This window comes from Sebastes fasciatus, chromosome 23, assembly GCF_043250625.1.
Source record: "Sebastes fasciatus isolate fSebFas1 chromosome 23, fSebFas1.pri, whole genome shotgun sequence".
Classification (NCBI taxonomy): Eukaryota; Metazoa; Chordata; class Actinopteri; order Perciformes; family Sebastidae; genus Sebastes; species Sebastes fasciatus.
This window is the reverse complement of record NC_133817.1, coordinates 7035619-7057241: the sequence shown is the minus strand read 5'-3', so window position 1 is coordinate 7057241 and position 21623 is coordinate 7035619. Positions and strand designations below refer to the sequence as shown.

At 42.0% G+C, this 21623-nt stretch overlaps 4 protein-coding genes across 13 annotated transcripts in view; 1 reads left to right on the top strand and 3 right to left on the bottom strand.

Annotated features, from left to right (window-relative positions):
- celsr1a (cadherin EGF LAG seven-pass G-type receptor 1a) overlaps positions 1 to 7991 on the bottom strand; it is a 99549-nt gene extending 91558 nt beyond the window's left edge. For all 10 annotated transcript variants that reach the window (XM_074626063.1, XM_074626061.1, XM_074626066.1 and 7 more), the window contains exon 1: positions 4256 to 7991. In XM_074626063.1, coding sequence (XP_074482164.1) covers positions 4256 to 7775 — 3520 coding nt within the window. In that variant the 5' untranslated portion in view covers positions 7776 to 7991. The remainder of the gene's footprint in view (positions 1 to 4255) is intronic.
- Positions 7992 to 10356: 2365 nt separating this feature from the next.
- On the bottom strand, positions 10357 to 15175 carry trmu (tRNA 5-methylaminomethyl-2-thiouridylate methyltransferase). Its single transcript, XM_074626073.1, has 11 exons — positions 14956 to 15175; positions 14714 to 14879; positions 13519 to 13625; positions 13213 to 13335; positions 12939 to 13111; positions 12754 to 12807; positions 12486 to 12552; positions 12122 to 12222; positions 11788 to 11932; positions 11616 to 11698; positions 10357 to 11532 (listed from the first exon to the last, which is right to left on the bottom strand). Exons 1-11 carry the CDS (start codon positions 15035 to 15037, stop codon positions 11380 to 11382), a joined length of 1254 nt encoding a protein of 417 aa, XP_074482174.1. The 5' UTR covers positions 15038 to 15175; the 3' UTR covers positions 10357 to 11379.
- A 53-nt stretch (positions 15176 to 15228) lies between these two features.
- On the top strand, positions 15229 to 18364 carry LOC141762143 (L-threonine ammonia-lyase-like). Its single transcript, XM_074626074.1, has 7 exons — positions 15229 to 15284; positions 16258 to 16435; positions 16529 to 16710; positions 16796 to 16926; positions 17366 to 17514; positions 17622 to 17711; positions 17887 to 18364. The coding sequence occupies exons 2-7, from the start codon at positions 16258 to 16260 to the stop codon at positions 18129 to 18131; spliced, it is 975 nt and encodes a 324-aa protein (XP_074482175.1). The 5' UTR covers positions 15229 to 15284; the 3' UTR covers positions 18132 to 18364.
- A 750-nt stretch (positions 18365 to 19114) lies between these two features.
- On the bottom strand, positions 19115 to 21091 carry tprkb (Tp53rk binding protein). Its single transcript, XM_074626075.1, has 4 exons — positions 20861 to 21091; positions 20599 to 20721; positions 19568 to 19744; positions 19115 to 19263 (listed from the first exon to the last, which is right to left on the bottom strand). The coding sequence occupies exons 1-4, from the start codon at positions 20999 to 21001 to the stop codon at positions 19177 to 19179; spliced, it is 528 nt and encodes a 175-aa protein (XP_074482176.1). The 5' UTR covers positions 21002 to 21091; the 3' UTR covers positions 19115 to 19176.
- Positions 21092 to 21623: the final 532 nt, after the last annotated feature.

The window sequence follows — 21623 nt, the reverse complement described above, 5'->3', positions numbered from 1 at the left end:
CAAATTAAGCAAATATATCGATTCTGACATTAAAAAAATTAATTTCAAAATAGTACAGATACATAGGTAAATTTATTTTTTTGCCACCGCTATTTCCTCTGTTGATATGGACTTCAGCAACGGAGGAATATTGACATCCACTCAGAGCCACATAGACATCTCTCTTCCACACATGCGCTCCTTATTGCTCTCTCTCTGCCCCATCCATCAGGTTGGGAGGTCACAAGTCATGTGTAGAAATAGTCCAGGGTCATTTCTCACCGCTGAGTGCACGTTTAAAAGCCCATGTCCTGCTTTGATCTCTCAGGTCAGAGGTCACGTGTACTGTCTGTGCATCACTGCCTCTCTTGTCGGGACATAAAAGACACAACGGTTACCTGGGAGAAGACGGGAAAAGGGAACGGAAGTCTGACAGGAGGATGTTTGTCCCTTGACTCACACACATGGAGTAATTTGTCTTTCCCAATATGCGTTCTTGTGTCCTCCGTGATGCAATATTTCACGGCCAAATAATAGTTTGAAACCAAAAGAATGCCAAGGACAGGGGATGGAGGCAGAAGAGAGGAAGATTACTTGATAATGTGGCAAGAGATTGAAAGATAAGCCACAGAATTCATACGGAGAACAACGCATCACGCCCAATACTATACATGCATTGCACAAGAGTAACCCTGCCTCATAATGAAGAGACAATAACACTTATCTCCTTATAAATACAGGGGTTTTCACAGGAATGTCTTTAAGTGGAAGGTCAGTGAGTACATCTGCAGATTGTGTTCTATCTTGGCCTGGGTTTTAAAATAAGCACAAAGCTAAAGCTTTTGTGTCACAGTATAAATCTAATTATGTGTGTTGAGAGAAAGCAGAGAAAGTGTTAAAGGGGGGGGCGTCGGACGAGAACAGAAATGTTAAAAAGCTGAGCTATGCAACTCCTCGAACGGGATTAAGAGCCAAACCAAAGGCATGGAAGCTCAGCAAAAGCCCCATGGGGGAAAAGAGGGGGAGGGTTAGGGAGGAGGAGGCGTGTAGCGGCACGCCGTCCCGCTCACCGAAGGTAAGGAAAAAGATCAGAGCCACATTGGAAAAAAAAAAAGACGATTTAGCATCAATCATTCCTAATCGTTTAAGTAACAATCTGCTATGCTACATCATCGAATGATATAACAAACGACTCCACCTATAGCCGGTTGGTGCAAGCTTTAACTTTTGCTGCTGGGGACCCCACCTATCAGGTAAATGTTTCCTGGAAACGCCAGCGAACATTAGGCGATGCCTTTTTGCACATCAGGAAGCAGCGTTTTGGTTGGAGCTCGTAAAAGAATGTTGTGGCTACATGGTCGAATAAACAAATGGCTGGCATATTAACAACACAAGCCAGCCAAACGCGGGTAAATCTTGGCATTAGGTGGCGGGTCTGACTGTCAGTTCTGGCAATCAACCAGCTGGTTTGAGAGTCTAATTGTGCAGTAACTACGGTAACAAATTGGTGAACTTGTATACAACAGCGGGCTTTGCTTTGATTCATTAGAAATCCCTGTCACTGACTGGAGAGGGCTCAGTGATGTAGTGAACGTCTACACCTGTTGAAGGAAATACAGCACAAAAAGCAAGAATAAAGGTGCTCTACACTGAAATACTTTGTGACAGTCAGACGGATACTCATTTTTTAGAAAACAGAGTGAAGACCCCAAAGGTTTTAAGTGAAATTTAACAAGCTAAGATAAGAGCTCTTACAATGAGAATGCCTTCAGCTATCTGACCACAGAGCTACCACACATAAGTACAGGGGGGAGAGGGAACGAGAGCAGATAATGTTGTGGCTAGCAGAGCGTGTAAAGCAGAGTGTATCTCGGGAGAGTTATCAGGGAATACTTGTGTTTCAGCAAAAAAAAAAAAGCTAGGGAAACATTTTCAGGCTTTCTGGTCGCCACAATAAAAGCACCTGTGCACTTCTGTTGACAGGTTCAGAGAAGAGCTGTGATTAGGAGGATGTCTTCCACGGCAACGACAAATCAATGCTCACTGTGATACATCAACAGTCTTTTGTTCAATTGATCAGGAATAATAATCAGGGTTAAGCAGAACGTATGCACTCTGATCAATGTCATCAATCATGGAGAGAGGATGTCAATGCTGATGTGCGCAGACATAATGAACTATTAACTCGGATGCACTCGGGAATAAAACACATAACCAGACCCTAGACTGAGTATAATTTGGACCCGGTCCAACTCAGGTCCTGGGTCATGCCTCGGGCCCGTGAAGACCTCTACATCAGCCAGTGACGGAGAAAAGGTCACAACAATAACCATGAAATAAAACTCCAAAACGAGAATATGGGAGACCATTGGAGCCACAGAAAGACTGAATTCAAGAGAGACACAATCAGAGTCTTGTCTCTCTTGTTAAAGCGCTATTAGCTCACCAATCCCCCTCTGGCCTTCCTCTCCCAAGAGCCCGGGGTTGAAAGGTCAAGGCATCAGCGGTAATGGTTACCTAACACTTGACATCAGTGTGAGCCTCCAGAAAAAAGGGGGGTTTGGAATAGTAAAGTGCGTCTGTTTAATTGTGCATGAACACATGCTTACTTATATTTATGTGTGTGTGCGCGCATGGGTACAACTAATGAAGAGGTCCAATCCCCTTTGGGACCATCATGATGAGGTCACCGTTGTCAGGGATACGGCGAGAGCTGTCAGCTGTTATTGACAAACATGAATGCAGCAGCAGTGAATGAGGAACTATTGTGGTCAGTCGCTGCCTCCTCAGACGCTCCGCAGGTCGTCTATAAGGGTAATAAAAAGCATTTAGAAAAGGACAGTCGGCCTTTTGTTCCGAGACAAAGACAGGGCACGAGTCCTTTTAGGAGAAACACTGTTAGAGGAAAAAAGGTGAGACATCTGCCTGATTGTATAACAATGCAGGTTTAACCCCAGCTAAGGAACTACTGTATTATCCTATCAATGTCTACGTCACTGCCCAAAAGAGGGGGGAATGCCCCTGAAATGAAATGATCAGAGAAAGATATTCAAGTTGACAAGCTGAGAATTATTTCTAGCTGTCAAAATGTGATTAGACTGATGGACTGGGAATGTGGGCTTGCCCCGGTGCAGCCTGGTCCATAGCAGCTCATTTGTATTCCTTCAGTATGTGTGATATGCTGGCATTCCTCAGCATGGAGAGATGATAGAATGACACAGGGAGAGGGCGAGCTGAAGAGATCTAGCCGTGTTGGGCTGTTTGCCCATTTCGGGGCTTAATGTGCTTTAAGGAGATCAACAGAGCGAGATGGAGAGCGAGAAACGAATAAGAAAAGGTTGGGCAACCAGCTGTCAATAGGTGACAAGGGTAGTTATTCTGTCAGGGTATCAGATTTATCATTCCTGTTCAACTGCCTGATTAATGTGTGAAGTGGTTTCTTGCAAAGTGTGTGTGTGTGTGCTTGCTTGTACTGTAGCAGTTAGTCACCCTGCCAGTTCAGGTGTGAATGTCCAGTGTTTGCTTTTGTCTAATCTTTAACTTGAAAGAACAAAGTCTGCTTCTGTAGTGGGAAAAAAAAAAGCAACTTAAGGCAAGTTCTTCCTGCACGACCTTGTAATATGAACACACGAGCCTTGAGATCCAAACCCATGTGATAGAAAGTTCCCCCCCAAAACAAAACTCTGGATCATAAGCGTAAGAAACTTGTAATGCAAAGCGAGGAAAGTTATTCTGGTGAAATCCTGGGAGACATCTTGCAACAAGATGTTCATAAAGCTCCCTGCAGCGCACCTACACGAGGCCAAAAAAACCTGCAGCCACTTCAAAGAGTGCGGTCTCTATATGCTCTAAGAGAGGGAAACCATGTGTGTGTGCATATGCCTGCACTACTGTATATGCACGTGTGTGTTCCAACGTGTGACAGAAGCCCACGTATCTGCAGCAACAAAGCGGCTCGGTTATCAGGGTGCCCTGCTCATAGCACCTTTTTTATTACCTCAACCAACCACTTGCACACAATGCATTTATCACCCAAAAGCAGCACAACCGGATCCTGCATAGAGCCTGCAGCAAACACTCGCTGAACATACAGCCAACAGCACAGCCGAAACCTGCCTATTCTCTATTCAACAGAAGATATTGACTGCAGCGTGATGATGCATCACATGTGGTGACTCAAATTTTACCATCTTTCATGTAACTGACATGAAAAGGGAGAATTTTCTCACGGGAAAAAAACAGCTTGGAAATAAGACAAAAGGATATTTTCTCTTACCTGTGACGGAAATGGTCATGGGTGCTTCCAGGGCCCTGTCGTTGTCCAGGTCCCTGCTCAACCTCAGGTCCCCAGTGTCCTCGTTCAACAGCAGCAGACTGAGCTCATTCCCAGACTCAAACTTGTACCGCAGCTTATCCGACACATCCGGGTCATGAGCCGGTACCTTTCCTATAATTCCTGACGGGAAACTGTTGGACTTGTTGGTGATGTAGTTGTTGAAGATGATCTCAAAGTTCTGCAGCACCGGCACATTGTCGTTCATATCTACGAGGCGGATGTGCACGGTGGCCCGACTCACCAGTGGCGCCGAGGTGGCCTGGACCACGATGACGTACTCGGTTTTAGTCTCATAATCCAGGTCTGTGAGTGCAGTGAGGTCGCCGCTAAAAATGTCCAGCTGGAAAACTTCTGGAATATTCCCTTCAACGATCTGGTACATGATCTGAGCGTTGGTGCCCTCGTCGGGATCGGTGGCAGTGATCCGGGCCACGACGGACCCCACCGGGCTGTTCTCCTCCACGTCGATGAATAGCTCGTCCTTCTCGAACACCGGAGCGTTGTCGTTTATGTCTTGGACCACCACGTGAATGGGAACGGACGCTTTCAGAGGTGGAACCCCCCTATCCACGGCGTAGGCCTTCAGATTGTAAACGGGAACGTTCTCCCGGTCCAGTTTGCGAGCAGTTCTGATGATACCAGAGTAAGGCTCTATGAAGAAATCCCCCTCTCCGTCGTCGCCGCCCTGAAACGTATAGCTCAACCTGCCATTCGAGCCAGAATCTCTATCTGAGGCAGAGATCTGGAGGACGCTGGTGTAGACAGGTGCATCTTCAAATACAGACCCCTGGTACCGGTCCCTAAGGAATTGAGGAGTATTATCATTGGCATCAAGGATGATAATCTCCACATAGGTGGTATCAGATTTCTGAGGGATGCCATTGTCTCTGGCAATGATGGCCAACGTGTAGGAGGCCTGGTCTTCATAATCAATCTCCATTTGCGTTGTGATGGCACCTGTATCCGGGTCAATTTTAAACTGGGGAACATTGTCCTCCATCAGGTACGTGATGCGAGCATTTTCCCCCGTGTCCTCGTCCGTCGCACTGATCACCACCACAGTAGAGCCCGACGGTTTCTCTTCGCTGAGCATCACCTGGTAGTTGGCACTTTGGAAGACGGGCCGGTGCGTGTTGGCGTCCGTGACATTGATGAACACCTGAGCGGTGTCGTAGAGCGTTCCGTCACTGGCGGTGACTGACAGGACGTACTGGCGTTCCTGCTTATAGTCCAAGGGGAGGGCTAAGGTGATGAGCCCGCCGCCGCTCTGGCTAGTGATGGCAAAGCGGTTCCTGGTGTTGCCACTGGAGATCTGATAGGTCACCACACTGTTGGCGTCCCTGTCCACGGCCGTCACTGTCAGTACGCTGGTCCCCACGAAAGCATCTTCATTGATCTTCAGTGAGTAGACCTTCTCCGTAAAGGTGGGTACGTTGTCGTTCACATCAAGCACAGTGATGCTGACGCTGGCTGAGGAGGACATCACAGGTATCCCATTGTCTCTCGCCTGCACGCCAAAGGTATAGAAGTCGGTCGTCTCTCTGTCGAGCTCTTCGCTCACTGTAATCCAGCCCGTGCTGTTGTTGATGGTGAACGGGAAACCAGGCGTGGTGCCGGTCAACCGGTATTCCAAACGGGCGTTTTCTCCTGCGTCACTATCAATTGCTTGAATGTGGATCACAGAGTAACCAATGGCCACATTTTCCAGCACAGTAGCCTGGAAAGGCGTGCTGACAAACATGGGGGCGTTGTCGTTCACGTCCACCACTTGCACCACCACCATCCCCGTGCCATTTATCAGAGGAGGCCTGCCACCGTCCTGAGCCTTAATCCGCAAATTATACTCTCGGATCATCTCGTAGTCCAGAGGATTGATGACGTCGATCACACCGGTGGGGGAGTGAATGTAGAACTGTCCTCTAACGTTGCCACTGATGATGCTGTAATGAACTTTGGCGTTGTTCCCCTCGTCTTTGTCTGTGGCTTCCACCTGGATGACTTTGGTGCTGACCGCCACGTTCTCCGGGATCTGTACAACGTACCTCTTTTCAGTGAACTGTGGGTAGTTGTCATTCTCGTCCTCCACAGAGATGTTGACAGTGGCGGTGGCACTGCGGGGGCCCGGGTCTTTGCCCTGGTCGTTGGCCTCAACAATCAGCTTGTACCGGGCGCGGGTCTCCCTATCGGGCCGCTCCCTTATCCTCACCAGGCCGTTCCGGGAGTCGATTTCAAACACAGAGTTAACCCCGTCACCGTTGACAATTTTATAAATCATGTTGGCGTTGGAGGGGGCGTCCCCGTCAGTGGCTCGGATTGTCATCACCTCAAACCCCACTTCTACATTCTCCCGGATGGTAACGCGATACTCAGTTTGCTCAAACGTCGGGCTGTGGTCATTGGTGTCGCTCACGGTGACGGTGATGTAAGAAGTGGCGGATCTTTTGGGGGAGCCATTGTCAGTCACGGTGACTTTGAAAAGATGGTTGTCTTTTTCTTCTCTGTCCAGAGCCTGGACGGTTGTGATGCTCCCCGTCTGGGAGTCGATGTCGAAATAGTCATTGGACCTGCTGTCGAACAAGGCTTCCATGCTGTACTCCAGCCTCCCTGCCTCTCCATCATCCGGGTCAGTGGCTTTCAGGGTGATAACCCTTGTGCCTGCAGGCTCATTCTCGGGCACTGACACCTGATAGTTGGGGAGCTGGAACTGGGGAGACGCGTTGACCTGTCGCTTCCCCCTGTGCATCAACTTGCCAGACTTTCTCTGCCTGGTTTCTGAGGAGGATCCATGTTGTTTAGGCACTTTTAAAAGCGTCAAACTCACTTGCACAGAGAGCCTGGAGCCACCTGGAGAGCTGTGCAGCTTGCAGTGCAAACTCACTCTGCTGTGCTCCAGACACAAGTCACTAACCAGGAACAAATCCCCACTCCTGAACATTGCCTTCAACTCCTCACCAACACACATAGTGTCCAAAAAGGCAATGTTGTGCGTAAAAGCAGGCAAAAGTTCTGTCACATTCAGAAGCAGTTTACCTGCAGGTAAGCAGGAAGTCTCCTCCAGGTGTGTCAGGTAATTAATGTGAATGTCTGGCTTACCTGACGCTTTCTTTCTCTTGTATTTAATAAAACAGTCCTGGCCGTGCACAAACACATTAAACTGTGTCAGAATAAGTCCCCCAGATGTGGAGGAACCTGTCCTGAAGTAGACAGGTGCTGGGTTCCTCTGTGTGTGCGCACACTGGACTCTGTGGGACAAACGGATGAGCCCGTCGTGTCTGCCAACCTGGAAGAAACTCTGCATGAATGTGGGTGATAAAGTCCTGTCAAGTTTAGAAGTCCATCCAGGCACGAAGGACAGGTTTGCCAGAAGTGTCCCAGGCTGTAAAGTGTCCGAAAGGTGGATCTCCAAACATCCCACAAGCTGAAACAGGACGCAAAAAACCCAACACCTCTTCAGCTCCATGCTTTTGTGAACCTGCCACTCAACTTCACCCGAAAGTCCTGCACAAAAAGCATTAACTCTTCCTCTCCCAGCAGCGCGTTTTACTTTTATCCCTCATTGTGAAGTTGTTTAAAGTGGAAACAGACGCTTGGTATCCATAGTGTTGGAGTTGGAGTCTCCACGACGCGCAGCAGCTGCGTTAAACCACACTGAGTTTCAAATGAGTACAAAATGGCTCCGTGGCTCTCCTCCTCCTCCTCCTCCTCCTCCTTCTCTCCTCCTTATTACCATAAACCTGCTGGGTTTCTCCCTCTGGGACGCTTTCACAGGGGGGCTCTTTTTCTCATGGAGATTTAGGGAAGTGGCCAAATAGGGTGAGCAATGCGCGCAAGAGCATTGTTATTAAAATAGGGTGAAATTCCTAATGTGTGTTTGAGTGTCCTCAACTTGTGTGTGTTGAAGTTGTTGCATAAAGTTGCATGTTGCATAGAAAAAAAACATGAAAAGTAGCTGAACTAAGACTTCAATGCCACAGATTTAGAAAATGATGTTGACATTTCACAATGGAATAAGGTGGAAAAGGTGGACAACTATAATTACAGTATCATTCAAATAAGTTTTCAGCAAATGTTACAGCTTAATAAACCAGTTAATTATTACTTTTGTTAATCTAATTATCTAATTTAAGGATATTTATGTTAAAAGAAGTACTTTCTTAGAAACTTAGTAGTAAATGAGGTTGTAATATTTAAACTAATAGCTGCATTTCAGAAGAAGTTTGGTTACAATATTGTGAATTTCAATGGAAGATATCAATATGAAAAGCACCCCATGTTCTATTTGTGTGTTCTATAATGTCATTGTAAAAAGTGGAAAAGTTGGTTCACTTCATATTTGTATATAACTAAGTATGTTTATGTTAATGTCTGAGTAAAACCAAGTAAAGGCAAAAAAAATAGGGTGAGAGTTGGGTAAAATTCCTAATGTGTGTTTTGAGTGTCCTCTACCTCCTCAACTTTTGTATGTTGAAGAAGTTGTAAGCATCAAAAAGACATGAAAAGTGGCTGAACTAAGACTTCAATGCCACAGATTTAGAAAATGATGTTGACATTTCACACAACTCCATAAAAATAAAAAAGGTGGACAACTAGTTACAGCATCATATGAATAATTTTCCAGCAAATGTTACAGCTTAATAAACCAGTTAATTATGACTTTTGTTAATCAATATATGATTGTGTTCTTCATGTTGACATTGTTGAATGGTCATGATACAGTAATAGTTGTAGCATAGTGTGCTATCTCTCAGAAAATAAACATCTAATAGTGAAACATGTTAGATAAGTCTTTATTACGCATCTAATATTTTCTTCATAATTTTGTTTTTGGAACTTTTATTTTCACTTTATTGTATTGCATGATGGTATCTCAGCAAAACGTGTTATATATTTATTTATTTATGACTGTTATTGGTGTTGTTTGAGCCTTTATGTTCTGTTTTAAAAGTTTTAAAAAGATGAACCGATAAAAAACTTTTCAAACTTTAACAAAAAAAAAGAAGTAATCTACCGTATTCTGTGAAAACAGACAATATGATGAGGTCTAATTTGTATAATTAGGCTGTGCCATGACTGTCATTAGGATTCATAAGAATATACAGTATGCTGATTGTGCAAAACAATGCTGACTGGAGAACAACAGGTTCACCCTGCAGGTTAATCTTGTATACTAGCGCCCCCTGTGGATCAATAACAGCAGGACAACCAATGCACAACTGCAACAACTACTATAAAACTATTACAACTACTATTCCTATTGTCTAAAACAGCCCAAAAAATATTGGTAAACATGAACGCCTCTCCCAAATTCAAGAACTAGATTGCTAAAACTCATATTTGTGATGTCATAGGGTATAAAGTGTGGAGCTGCTCCATAGACAATGAGATGGGAGAGAAGTCATAGATGACACTGAGATGACCCATAGGAATGTTCTGAGTATAAGGGACTGACAACACTACAGTAGAATAAAGCTTATTTGAGTCCAATAAATCAGTCTCCATTCATTGTCTATGGAGCAGCTCCAGACTTTATACCCGGTGACATCACAAGTTTGAGACTTCTCTGGTTTCTGGCTTTGAGAGAGAGGAAATCATGTTCACAAATATTGATTGAACTCCTCATCCATGGAAACAACATACTGGAATTCTTACTTTAGGTGGTGTTCCTCTTTAAGTATGCATAAGTATATAGTGACTCTGGAGGGAATATTTAGGTATACAGGCCAATAAACAAATGATCAACACGTCACACTTATTAGGTTTATTCACTCATTGGTAAAATGTTCAAGTATTTACAGTTTGCAGTTGAGGATGAACATGATGCTCCACGACGTACAACAACGCCATTATGAAGAGAAAAAGGCACTTAAACATGGTCTTATACATATTTCAATAATTTGTTGTTTAAAAAATTGGATATGCATGACAGTACAAAGCAGCTGAGTTTCATACAGTTTCATTGTATTTTTATTTATTTAGAACAATTGAATCAACCGTCTCATAATGTGACGTTTAAAAGAGCTTAAACAACTAATAACACTGTATTTTTTTGCATCATATTCGGTTGTTTCTATTTTATTACTTAAGTATTAACTTGATTTATCAATTAAACAAAAAGAAAGCGCTTTCCAATGATTCAAAGAACCAAGTAGAGACATAGCTTAACATTGATCCCCGATGTACAGTGCTGTAGGTTTGCAGGTGGAGGTCAGGGGGAACATGAGTCAATCAGACAAAAGGGAAAGGACAGGAGGGAAACTCATGAACAACATGAGCAGCCTTACAGGATACAGGAAAAGCTACAGTAAATGAGTCACATTATTAAACTGAATAAACAAGAGAGTCACTTTCATTCACAGATAAGAGGGACGAAATATTGTGTCCACCATCTCTGGACCCACAAGAAACCCTCTGCTAGCTTAGAGTCAAATCCCCCCAGAACTTTCTAAACCTCCATTTCCCCGGGTCACTCACAGGTTTCCTATACCGGCAATTGAAAATACACCCAACACTTCTTCAATACCAGGTCAAGTACTGGCGGCATCTAGCGGTGAGGTTTGCAGATTGCGACCAACTGAAACTTCCGCCGTGTGCCAGTTATTATGCAAATGTGTTACATGGTGACATCACCACATTATGGAAGAAAAGGCGGGACTTCAAGCGAGGCGTTTCAGGCAGTTCAGGAGCAGAGTTTCTTCTTGACTTTGGGCTTTGCAGACCTTTTACATGCACAAAAAACTATGTAACACACTAAAGGAAATGGAAAAGGCCCAAAAGCATAATAGGTCCTCTTTAAAAATATATATATATTACATCTAGTCTCCAAAACACCCTTTGGCTTGGATGCAGATGGTTAATCTGAGCAGCAAGCAGGTAACCTCTTAGTGTCTAGAAACAGTACTGAAATCAACCCTTTTATCCTTGTTTTATCAATAATACTGTTGATATGTCGAAGCTGGGCATTTAACAACAATCACCTGTGAGACAGCTTATCTTCATAAACAGTGTGCTCTACCTAATGTACCAGACAGAGCTCATTTCAACCGTATCTGGGCTGCGAGCTCATCTCAGCTGGCTGGTTCAGGGCTCTTCTGGTCCTCCTTCTGCTGCGTGGCTGCTTCCCACCGTTCTCTGCCCTGCTGGAGTGTGTATTCGCTGGGCCCCAGTTGCATGATCTTCCCACTGCCCAGACACTCATCTCCTTTGTACAGCACAGCAAACTGTGGGGAGGAATGGAAAGAAGGAGTAAGTAACAGCATAGGCCCAACACTGTATTATGTAACACAGGTGCGTTAGCTGTTACCTGTCCAGGCGTCAGAGCTCTGACTGGCTGGGAGAGTGAGATCCACACAGAGCCGTTCATGTTCAGTGTCACCGTACAGGGAACTGGAAAGCACAAGAAAAGGTATTTTTTTTGTTCAGTAAATAACTTGTCATTCATCAGTGTACAGGCTACTGATGACACAAAGACTCACTGAGCGGCATCTGGTGGTTGAAGCGGAAATGACACTCCATCATGTGGGTCTTGACTAGTTCAGGAGGCGGGTCGACTGTTAACCAGTGGAAGCGGTCCGTCCGCATTGTGTCCCGGAAAAGAGCCGAGTGATTGGTAGTCGGAGCCTGATCCGGGAGAAATTTAGGGAATAAAGTGTCAGCAAAAATGTGTATGCTCCTTGTGCTCCTTGTCGTTTCATTAATGCAGCATTAAATAGTGCTTGGACAGCATACAGTGGTTCAGGCAAATGTGTTTGAGAAAGTTTTTTTTAACATAGTGTACTATATGATTCAAGAGGAGACAGACTTTCTCACCACAAACACATCTCCAGTAGCGGTGTCTTTATCCACCACAAACCAGGGGTGTTTCTGCCCTCCAATTCTCGCCCTCTGACCCAGAGTCAAAGTGAACCAGCCTGGATGGACAGAGACACACAGGATAAGGACAAGATATGGGGAAAGGAAGAACACTGAGTCATTTTATGCGTCATTTGTTATGAACACAAACTTACACGTGAGGATCGGTGAAGCAGAAAACAGGGATTTTTGTTTTAATTGACATATAACATATTGGGAGCCATTGCATTATGTCTCTATGATAATGATATAGTGACACAGCAGTTCTTCATTTTGGCAGAGAAATTCATAATTTGAGAACCTCAAACCACCACAAACATACCTTTATGTGTTCCTTTGACAGCCCCGTCCTCAATGGAGACAAGGTTCCCTGGTTTAGGCTCCAGATACTGGAAACAACAACAACACAACAACAAAATAAACGTACAGTTTTACATGTATCTTTTAATAAATAATTGCTTTTGAGCTTTTCAAAAACACAAACAGGAGGCTCTGTTCCAAATCCGAAAAACTGCAGAAGAGGAAAAATAAAGAAAACAAAGCAAATTTGCCAAATTGTAAAGCGGGAACAGATACTTGTTAATTCTTACCTCCAAAATAAAGTTTTCAAAGTTTCTCTCTCCAATGAAGCAGATGCCCATACTCTGGAAAAACAAAGTTTACTTTTAGCATATTACGTGAATACATATCCCTATTTATGCTGATGTAATATAAACATGAATTAAATGTCTGTCTATTTGTGTGTGTGTGTGTGTGTGTGTGTGTGTGTGTCTACCTCTTTCTTCTTTAACACATGATGAAACCCGGCCTCAGCAGCAATCTTTTTCACAAAGTCTTTGGTGAGGCCGGCCAGTGGGAACATGGTTTGTCTCAAGGCATCCTGGGAGATCTGACTGAGGAAGAAGGTTTGGTCTTTGAAGAGATCTGCTCCTTGGTACAACCTCACCGCTGTGCAGAGGGAAGAGGGGAGAACATTGTTTAGAGGGTCTGACCTCAAAGCTGTATGGTGCTGTGGAAAAATTAAATCCCACTGCCTGTCAAACTCTTACGATTTCTAATCTCAAATCGATCTCTGAAGAGAGAGGACGACGGCGCCACGTGCGTCTGTTGGAACACCTCTTCGTCTTCCTGCGACGTCCTGGCGTAATGGCCTGTTGCCATGGCATCAGCACCTGAATCAACAACGGCACAGCGCAGATTAAACGCTATTGTGTATAATATGTAAAATCTGTTTAATTCAATCCTCATATCTGCAACTAGCACCCACTGCTTTCCAGTCCAAATGAATAAACACGTTAAACAGATGTTAAGCTGCTCAGAATGAGTTTATATCAGTGTATGAACACATTACATACCCAGAGTGTTGATGGCGTACTTGTGGAAATGGTTGAATTTGATGTGCTTGTTGCATAGTATATCTGGGTTGGGTGTCCTCCCCTTCTCATAATCCTTCAATAGTTTACTGAAAGTGGCAAAAAGACAGATTCCATTAAAGCTGGAGTAGGCAGATATGAGCAAATATGATTCAAAAACTTTATTTTTTATAAAACAGTCACTATATCCTGACAGTAATGTGCCTCTGTGTCCTGCGGTGCTCCTTATGACATCTGCAAGAGTTCACAGACCAGAGGAAAACAACCAATCAGAGCCGAGCTGGAGCTTTGCAGTCTCTGACCAGCTGTCAATCACTTGCTAACTCCGATCAAATGGTCAAGCTAGGCAGCGCTGATCAAATATGAATCAATATTATGTTACGTTAATGCCTATTTTCTCGCCACAAATGTTTTCAGAAACATCTTGTAGTGTACTGTTTAGCTGTAAAATTGAGCCATGTCGAGATCAGTTTAAGAAATACCTGTCACGGGCTACATTTCTTTAAAGGTCCCATATCATGTTAATTTTCATGTTAATATTTATATTTTGTGTTTCTACTAGAACATGTTTACATGCTGTAATGTTCAAACTGTCTGCCTGAATATACCTGTATTTACCCTCTGTCTGAAACGCTCCGTTTTAGCGCATTTTGACGGACCTGCAACAGAATTGCGTTGCTAGGCAACAGCTTGGGTCCATGTTTACTTCCTGTCAGCTGATGACATTCACATACACACTGCAACCAGGAATAAACTGGGACACATTTAGAATGTTTACGTTTAAAAAAGTGTCAAGGGTCTAAATATTGTATATTCATGACATCACAAATGGACAGAAATCCTGACAGCTTGTTTCAAATGCAGAGTTTCTGAATACGGGCTGTGTGTATTTCCCTGTGGATTGAGTGTTTCGATACTTTCACAGTATTTATATAGGACTTAAGCGTGCTTTATAATAAAAAAAACATGAAAATCTCACTTTTTTATAATTAGGACCTTTAAAGCCTGAAACAGAGCCATGAGGAGGTGCAGAAGTCTCTCTCAGATCACTTGAATTACAATATACTAAAAGATTATTGTGGACTTTTTTGCACAATGATGCCAAAAATATTCTGCCTACTGCAGCTTTAAAGTGTTATACAATTAAAAAAAAGTTATGCATGGCCAGCAGAAGTACCTGAAGACCTCATGCCAGTACTCTTTGACATAAGACACCTGGTGGAAGGGGATGTCCAGAGTCTGACACACTCTGTAGGCGTCCTCACAGTCTGTCTCTGCAGTGCACACTCCTCTCTCATCCAGAGGGTCCCAGTTCTTCATAAACACTCCTGTCACACTGTAGCCTTCAGAGGACAGAGAGGAGCTTCAGCATTCAGTGTTTCTGTGTTATTAGTGTCACAAGAACAGGTTTAAACTCACCTCTTCTCTTCAGTAACAACGCAGCCACAGAGCTGTCAACACCTCCGGACATGGCGCACACCACGTGTCTAATAAAACCCATGTTTTCAAACTATATTTCTGTCTTTTAATACTTGTTTTCTTAGGTAACTAAGAAAAGTCCCCATGGCCACTTATGAAGGGTAGCCATCTTGGGGTCTGTTTGATAATAAGGTCCGACAAGAAACACGTTCCAAAGGGGAACTATTTTCTTTAGCTGGCTGGAGGGAGCAGTAAAAAATGTAACACGCTCAACATCACGTGGGCTGTCATAGTTTTTAAGTAAAGGGAAAAATCCACACAAGTATAAGGTCAGTGGGAAATAAGCTTAAAGCACGAAACATATCGCTTTGTAATGTAAAAAGTAGGTTTTATAATTGTGCATTAGCTTTTCTTAATAAATCTGTGTAAAGGTGCTCACATAGTCATGTTATCAGCATAGCAACTAAAAGTAGCTTATTATATACATATTCACAATATAATTGGTGTATTGTACAGAAGATGAATGAGAGTTGGAATAGTGTTAATTGCAGATGTTAAATCCTATAAATAATAATAAAACTACCATAGTATGGAGGAAGGAACCTGCCAAAATCAAAAACAAATGACTCAATAAATAAATATGCCATTAAATGAACCAAAAATAATTAAAATAGATGTTTGTATTACTTCCCCTATCTAGCTACTCTTCTATTTAATTTCCCATTTTATTTATTTATTTTTGCATTTATTTTTAATTAATTTTTTACATTTATAGATTCATTCTTAAATTATATGTATTTATATAGTTATAGTAATTTAAAACAAATTATACTACTTATTACTTATTTTAAAAAAGACCATTTATTTATGAAATGCGTATGTTTTATAAGCCAAAATAGTGGCTCCATAATGCAGATCTATTCCTGATAGTAAATTTATTTATTTTTTTAGTTTTTTTTTTAATACTTAATTTTTTCTCTTTTTTCAAGGTTGTTTTCATATATGCAATTTACAGTTGTAATTACAATAGTTTATAAACCAATTTTTAAGTAGTTGAGCTTATAGACAAACTTATTAAGTACACTAGAGAAAAAAAAAACTCAACATTCAAAATTGAAATAAAATTAAGAAAATAAATAAATAATAATAATAATAATAATAATAATGATGATAAAAAGAAAGAATAAAGTAAAAAAAAACAAAAAAACAATAATAATACAAAAATAAGAGAGTAATAATAAATTAAATAAACAAATAAGTTAATAGAAAATAAAAAGGGGAAATTGTGTGTTTCTGAGACAGATGGGTGAAGTGTCTGCAGACGCCGTCACCCTGGATCTGCTGAGAGAAGCCAGAGAGACGGTGAGAGGCAGCCCGCTTGGCGTCATCAACACTCCCATGATCCCCTGGTGCCAGACGACCCTGCCTCTCGACGTCGGCTGCAACATCCACATTAAACTGGAGAACATGCAGAGAACTGGTTGGACGAAAAGAAAAACACTTTGATTCATCTCGCGAAACCACATCTCAGCTCGTTACTTAAGAATTGTCTTACTTTTTTTTAAATTGACAGGGTCGTTCAAGATCAGAGGGGTGGCCAATCAGTTTGCCAGGAGACCGAAGGGGGGTCATTTTGTCACCATGTCTGCAGGGAACTATGGGAAGTCTTTTGCGTATGCCTCAAAACACTACGGGTCAAAGGGCAAGGTGGTGATGCCGGAAACAGCCCCCGTGTCCAGATCCATCCTCATACAGGTTAGACATGTGACATTATGTCGGTTTATGCTGTGATTTGCTGTTATTGTATGCTCGGTAATGAAAGCGTCATTCTCGTCCTCAGAGTTTTGGGGTGGAGGTGGAGCGAGTTCCCACCTCCTGTCTGATGAATGTGGTGAACCGCTGTGTTCAGGAGGACAACATGACCTTCCTGCACTCCTATGACGACCTGGATCTAATAGCAGGACATGCGAGGTACGCTCGAGGGCTGACGGTGGATTATTCAAACTTCCATCTATTAGTCTAACAGTGGTTCTCAACCTTTTTCATGTCAAGGACCCCTAAATTGATATACATTACATGCATGTCTTTATGCACTTTTTCATATTTTTTATATACTAATTTTCTTATTTTAGTACTTATAGTTCTTTACATATATTTCGTTTATATTGTAGCATTATGTACATAATTTACATGTCACATACTCCTTTATTTCTTACATCTTTTATGTTTATACAACAGCAACTGTAACGCCCCAGTTTCCACTCGGGGATCAATAAAGTGCTCCTGATTCTGATTTCTGATTAGGTCACGGATCCCAATTTGATAATATTCCCTCAAGGACCACTGCGGGTCCCCGGGCCCTTGGTTGAGACCCCCTGTATTAGAACAAAGTCTAAACCCGTGTGTCCAGTCTAGGTATGGAGGTGCTGGAGGTGATGCCAGAGCCTGATGTGGTGGTGGTGTGCTGCGGTGGAGGCGGGCTGCTGGCCGGTGTAGCCGCTGCCATCAAACTGTCAGGCTGTGACAAGACCAGAATCTACGGTGTGGAACCAGAGGGAGGTAAAACTAACATACAGGAGTAAAAGCACGTATAAGCTTCACATGCAGAGCCACCACACATCCCAGCAGCTCACTGCTGAACTTGTTGTTTTTCTGTTTAAACTCAGCCTGCACCATGTACAGGAGTTTCATTGAGAAGAAGCCAGTGGGCATGGACACCAAGAGCATCGCCTCAGGACTTGCACCGCCTTTTGCAGGTATCATGAAAGTTGTTTCTCTCCAATCTCTCTCTCTCCATTGCTTTAAATTAGACTCTTGGAAGTCTGCAGCTGTAGTACAGAAACTTCCCATCTTAAGTCTTAAGTTAGAGGAAGACTAATCATTTTAGGTTGAAGAATTCCTTACTGTTGTTAACTATTCTTCACATCCCAGGCACTCTGCCCTTTGAATTGTGTCAGCGTTACGTGGAGGGGATCGTCCTGATAAACGACGAGGAGATCAAGGCGGCCGTGTCCGCCCTCTACAGATCCGGGCTCGTGGTGGAAGCTTCGGGCTCCGCCGCGTTCGCCGCCGTCGTTAACGACAAGATCCCCGACCTGGAAGGGAAGAACGTGGTGTGCATCCTCAGCGGAGGGAACATCGGGAAAGACGAGCTCGCCAACTTCCCTGACGACTGACGAATGTACACCGCTATAATGTGACCTGTCTTACTGTAACAAGGACGTGGACATGAATCATGATGAAACGAGTTTACATATGAACTATAATGTGAATTTTAACACTAATTTTCTATAACAAAACTCTTGATAAGCTTTTTAATTACCTCAATCTCAAGTAGATCACTATACATTTAAAGTCAATGTAATTTTGTTTGTTCCAGTGTGTGGAGCTGCAGTCGGTTTTAATAAATACCTCAATCGCATTTCATTGAGAGCATGTGAATTTTGTGTCCTCGGAAAACCTGAGAATGAGTAAAAGTAAACATCCAGATGCAAATGAAGTGATGCCATTGGTTAAAGAATTTTAGTGTTCCTACACTTAATATAAAAACAGATAATTCAAGGTGATTTAAAAGAACAAATTTATAGCAAAGCTGCATCCAAATGTTTTAGACAACCGGTACATTTAATATTCTTAGGCTGACAGGGTTCCACTGAATCTTTCATGTCACTGTTGTGGATGTATTTTTTTTTTAATCCTCTTGAGATCTTGTTGATATTTGGCCCGGAGCATTTTAGATTCATTATTCACCAACTGCTGGAATGAAACCATCACTGTCCCCCTACTGACAAAAAACTCACCTTCAACTTTTAGACACAAAAATAACTGTCAGCAAAAAGGTTCAAAGGAACGACTGAGAAGCACGAAAAGTTGCTGGTGGAACTTGAGACGGTGCCAAATAAAGTGTTATGACTTCCCTAACTGCCTCTCAAACTTTATCAGTCTGACAACTATATTGAAAATGTAAGCAGGAGAAAAGTAAATTTAAGTCCATGAAAAGATATATAAAAAATAAGATATTTTTTATTCAGCTAGGAAAATTTTGACTTTTTCTGTAGTTAACGATGATTCAAGTTTTTGTGGAGTGCAGAAAAGATAATATTTGCATGTTTTGAGACTTAAAAATGTAGTGAATATGAATATGAATCCAAATCTCATATGAAAAAAAGGAAACCATTTATTTTTATTTTCTTTTAACTCTTGTACATTTTCCTGTTGTAGCTACATGACGTCCTTGGTGGCCATCCTGCATACAACTGCGTCCAGCAGAGTCCCACACTTCTCCTCCTGAGGGGTGATTTTATACAGCTGGAACAAAGACAAAAAAGGGGTAAGATTAGAAGAAATGACACTGAAATCCATTTAGTAAGTACGGCCATAGGTGTCAGTTCTTTCAAAAAAGCAGAAATCACATTTTGGAAAGAAGCTGACAACGTTCCTCTAATCAATTCCAGCTGATGGTCACTCATTCAGATAATGAACTGTATATATAATATACTGCATGTGTGTGCATGTCCTGGATTTGACTAAAATAGTTGTCTAGCAAATCACACACAGTCTAGTCCAGATTACATGGATTGAGTCCCATAAAATGAAAGCAGAGATGGAGAACCTTTTTGATTTTTGCATGGTCTGTCAGGGAGGAAATGTCTTCCGCTGGAACCTGCCGTCCGCTCACCCTGGCTGTGATATCTGACAGAACCTGGGACTCATCTTTGTTATGAACCAAGACCACCAGGACAGACTCGTCGCCGTCAGAGCTCCCAAACCTTTTGAACGCCTCAGAAATCTGTATTAGGGAAGGGCACACAAATATGATTCATTTCTGTTTTGAGTTTATTAAAGGGGAACCTGTTATGCTTATTTTCAGGTGCATACTTGTATTTAGGGTTTCTACTACACCATATTTACCTGCCTTAGTGTTCAAAAAATGCTTTACTTTTCTCAGACCGGCTGCGCTGCAGCACCTCTTTTCACCCTCTGTCTGAAACACTCTGTTTGAGCTCCCCCCCCCCTCTCGAAAAGCCCAGTCTGCTCCGATTGGTCAGCTGGCCCGCTCTGTTGTGATTGGTCAACCGAACCAAACTCTTCGGACTTCGCTCCAGCTCCGCTCTAACTAGCTTTGTTTGACACCGTGCCAAACTAGCCGCTAGGCAGGTATTATGCAAATGTGTTAGTTGGTGACATCACTACGTTACGGAAGAAAAAGCGGGACTTCAAGGGTGTCATTTCAGGCAGTTCAGCTGGCCCACTCTGTTGTGATTGGTCAACTGAACCAAACTCTTCAGACTCCACTACAGCTCTACTCTGACAAGCTTGACAAACTAGAACGCTTGGCGGGTATCGCGTGTTACTTGGTGACATCACCACGTTACGGAAGAAAAGGCGTGACTTCAAGCGAGGCGTTTCAAAATGCGCTAAAACAGAGTGTTTCAGACAGAGGGTAAATACGGGTATATTCAGGCAGACAGTATGAGGAAAATAAAGTATTTTTTTACATTACAGCATGTAAACATGTTCTAGTAGAAACACAAAATACAAGTATGAACCTGAAAATGAGCATGATATGGGACTTTTAAACAACACAAAAAAACCCATTTCAGATCAAGAAAGAGAAAATGATGTTAGATTTTGGTTACTCACATTATTAGTAGGTGACAGGTTGAAGATTATTTCTGAGTATAAACTTCTTGTCTTCATTTTGCCACTTTTCTGTAAACTGACAGCCTTGTTAGCAGCTACCAGCACATGGAAAGGACTCACCAGCTGTAAATGAACAAGAAAGAAGTGATAAATGAAGTGCCACAGTTTCTCTGACACCTTTTACTTCCCATCTCCCATAAAAGATAGTTATGTGAGGAAAGTAATGCTGATAAATACACATAAAACAATAAGAAAAGCTCACCATGGTCGGGTTGATCAGGGCTCCGTTTATTTTACCCTCCACAGCACACTGTCTCAACTCTGACGCATTCTTCACCTCCTTAAAGAGCATTTGAGTCACTTTGTGGTCAGGAAAAAGCTCCAGTTCATGTGTTAAATGCATGTTTCACGATCTATGAAGACAATTACCGAGCTTCACGTTAACGTGTGTACACAAGGGGGAACAATAACACGGTGACACCGCTCGGGACGGAAGTTCCTGTTTAGATGAAAACAGTTCCACAAAAGCAAGAAAAATATATATTAAAGCATTTAAAGTGTGTCATATATAATTATGGTGATTACTATTAGTACTAGGAAGAAATAAAAAAAATAAAAATATTTATTATAATTTTTTCCTTTTTATATATATAAAAAAAGGAAATATATATATATATATATATTTTCCTTTCTTTCTTCCTTTTCCTCATAACAAAATAAAATAAAATTAAATATGAATAAAACAAAATGGAGAGAAAAATAAATTAAAGAAATACAAAAAGAAAGAAAGAAAAATTAATTAATTAAAGAAAGAAAAAAAGAAAGAAAGAAAGAAAAATAAATAAACAAATAAAGAAAGAAAGAAAGAAAGAAAATAATAATAATATATATACACACATATATATATATATATATATATATATGTGTGTATATATATATATATGTGTATTTTTTCCTTTTTATATATATAAAAAAAGGAAATAATATATTTTGAATTGAATTTTTTCCCTTTTTTTCTTTCTTTC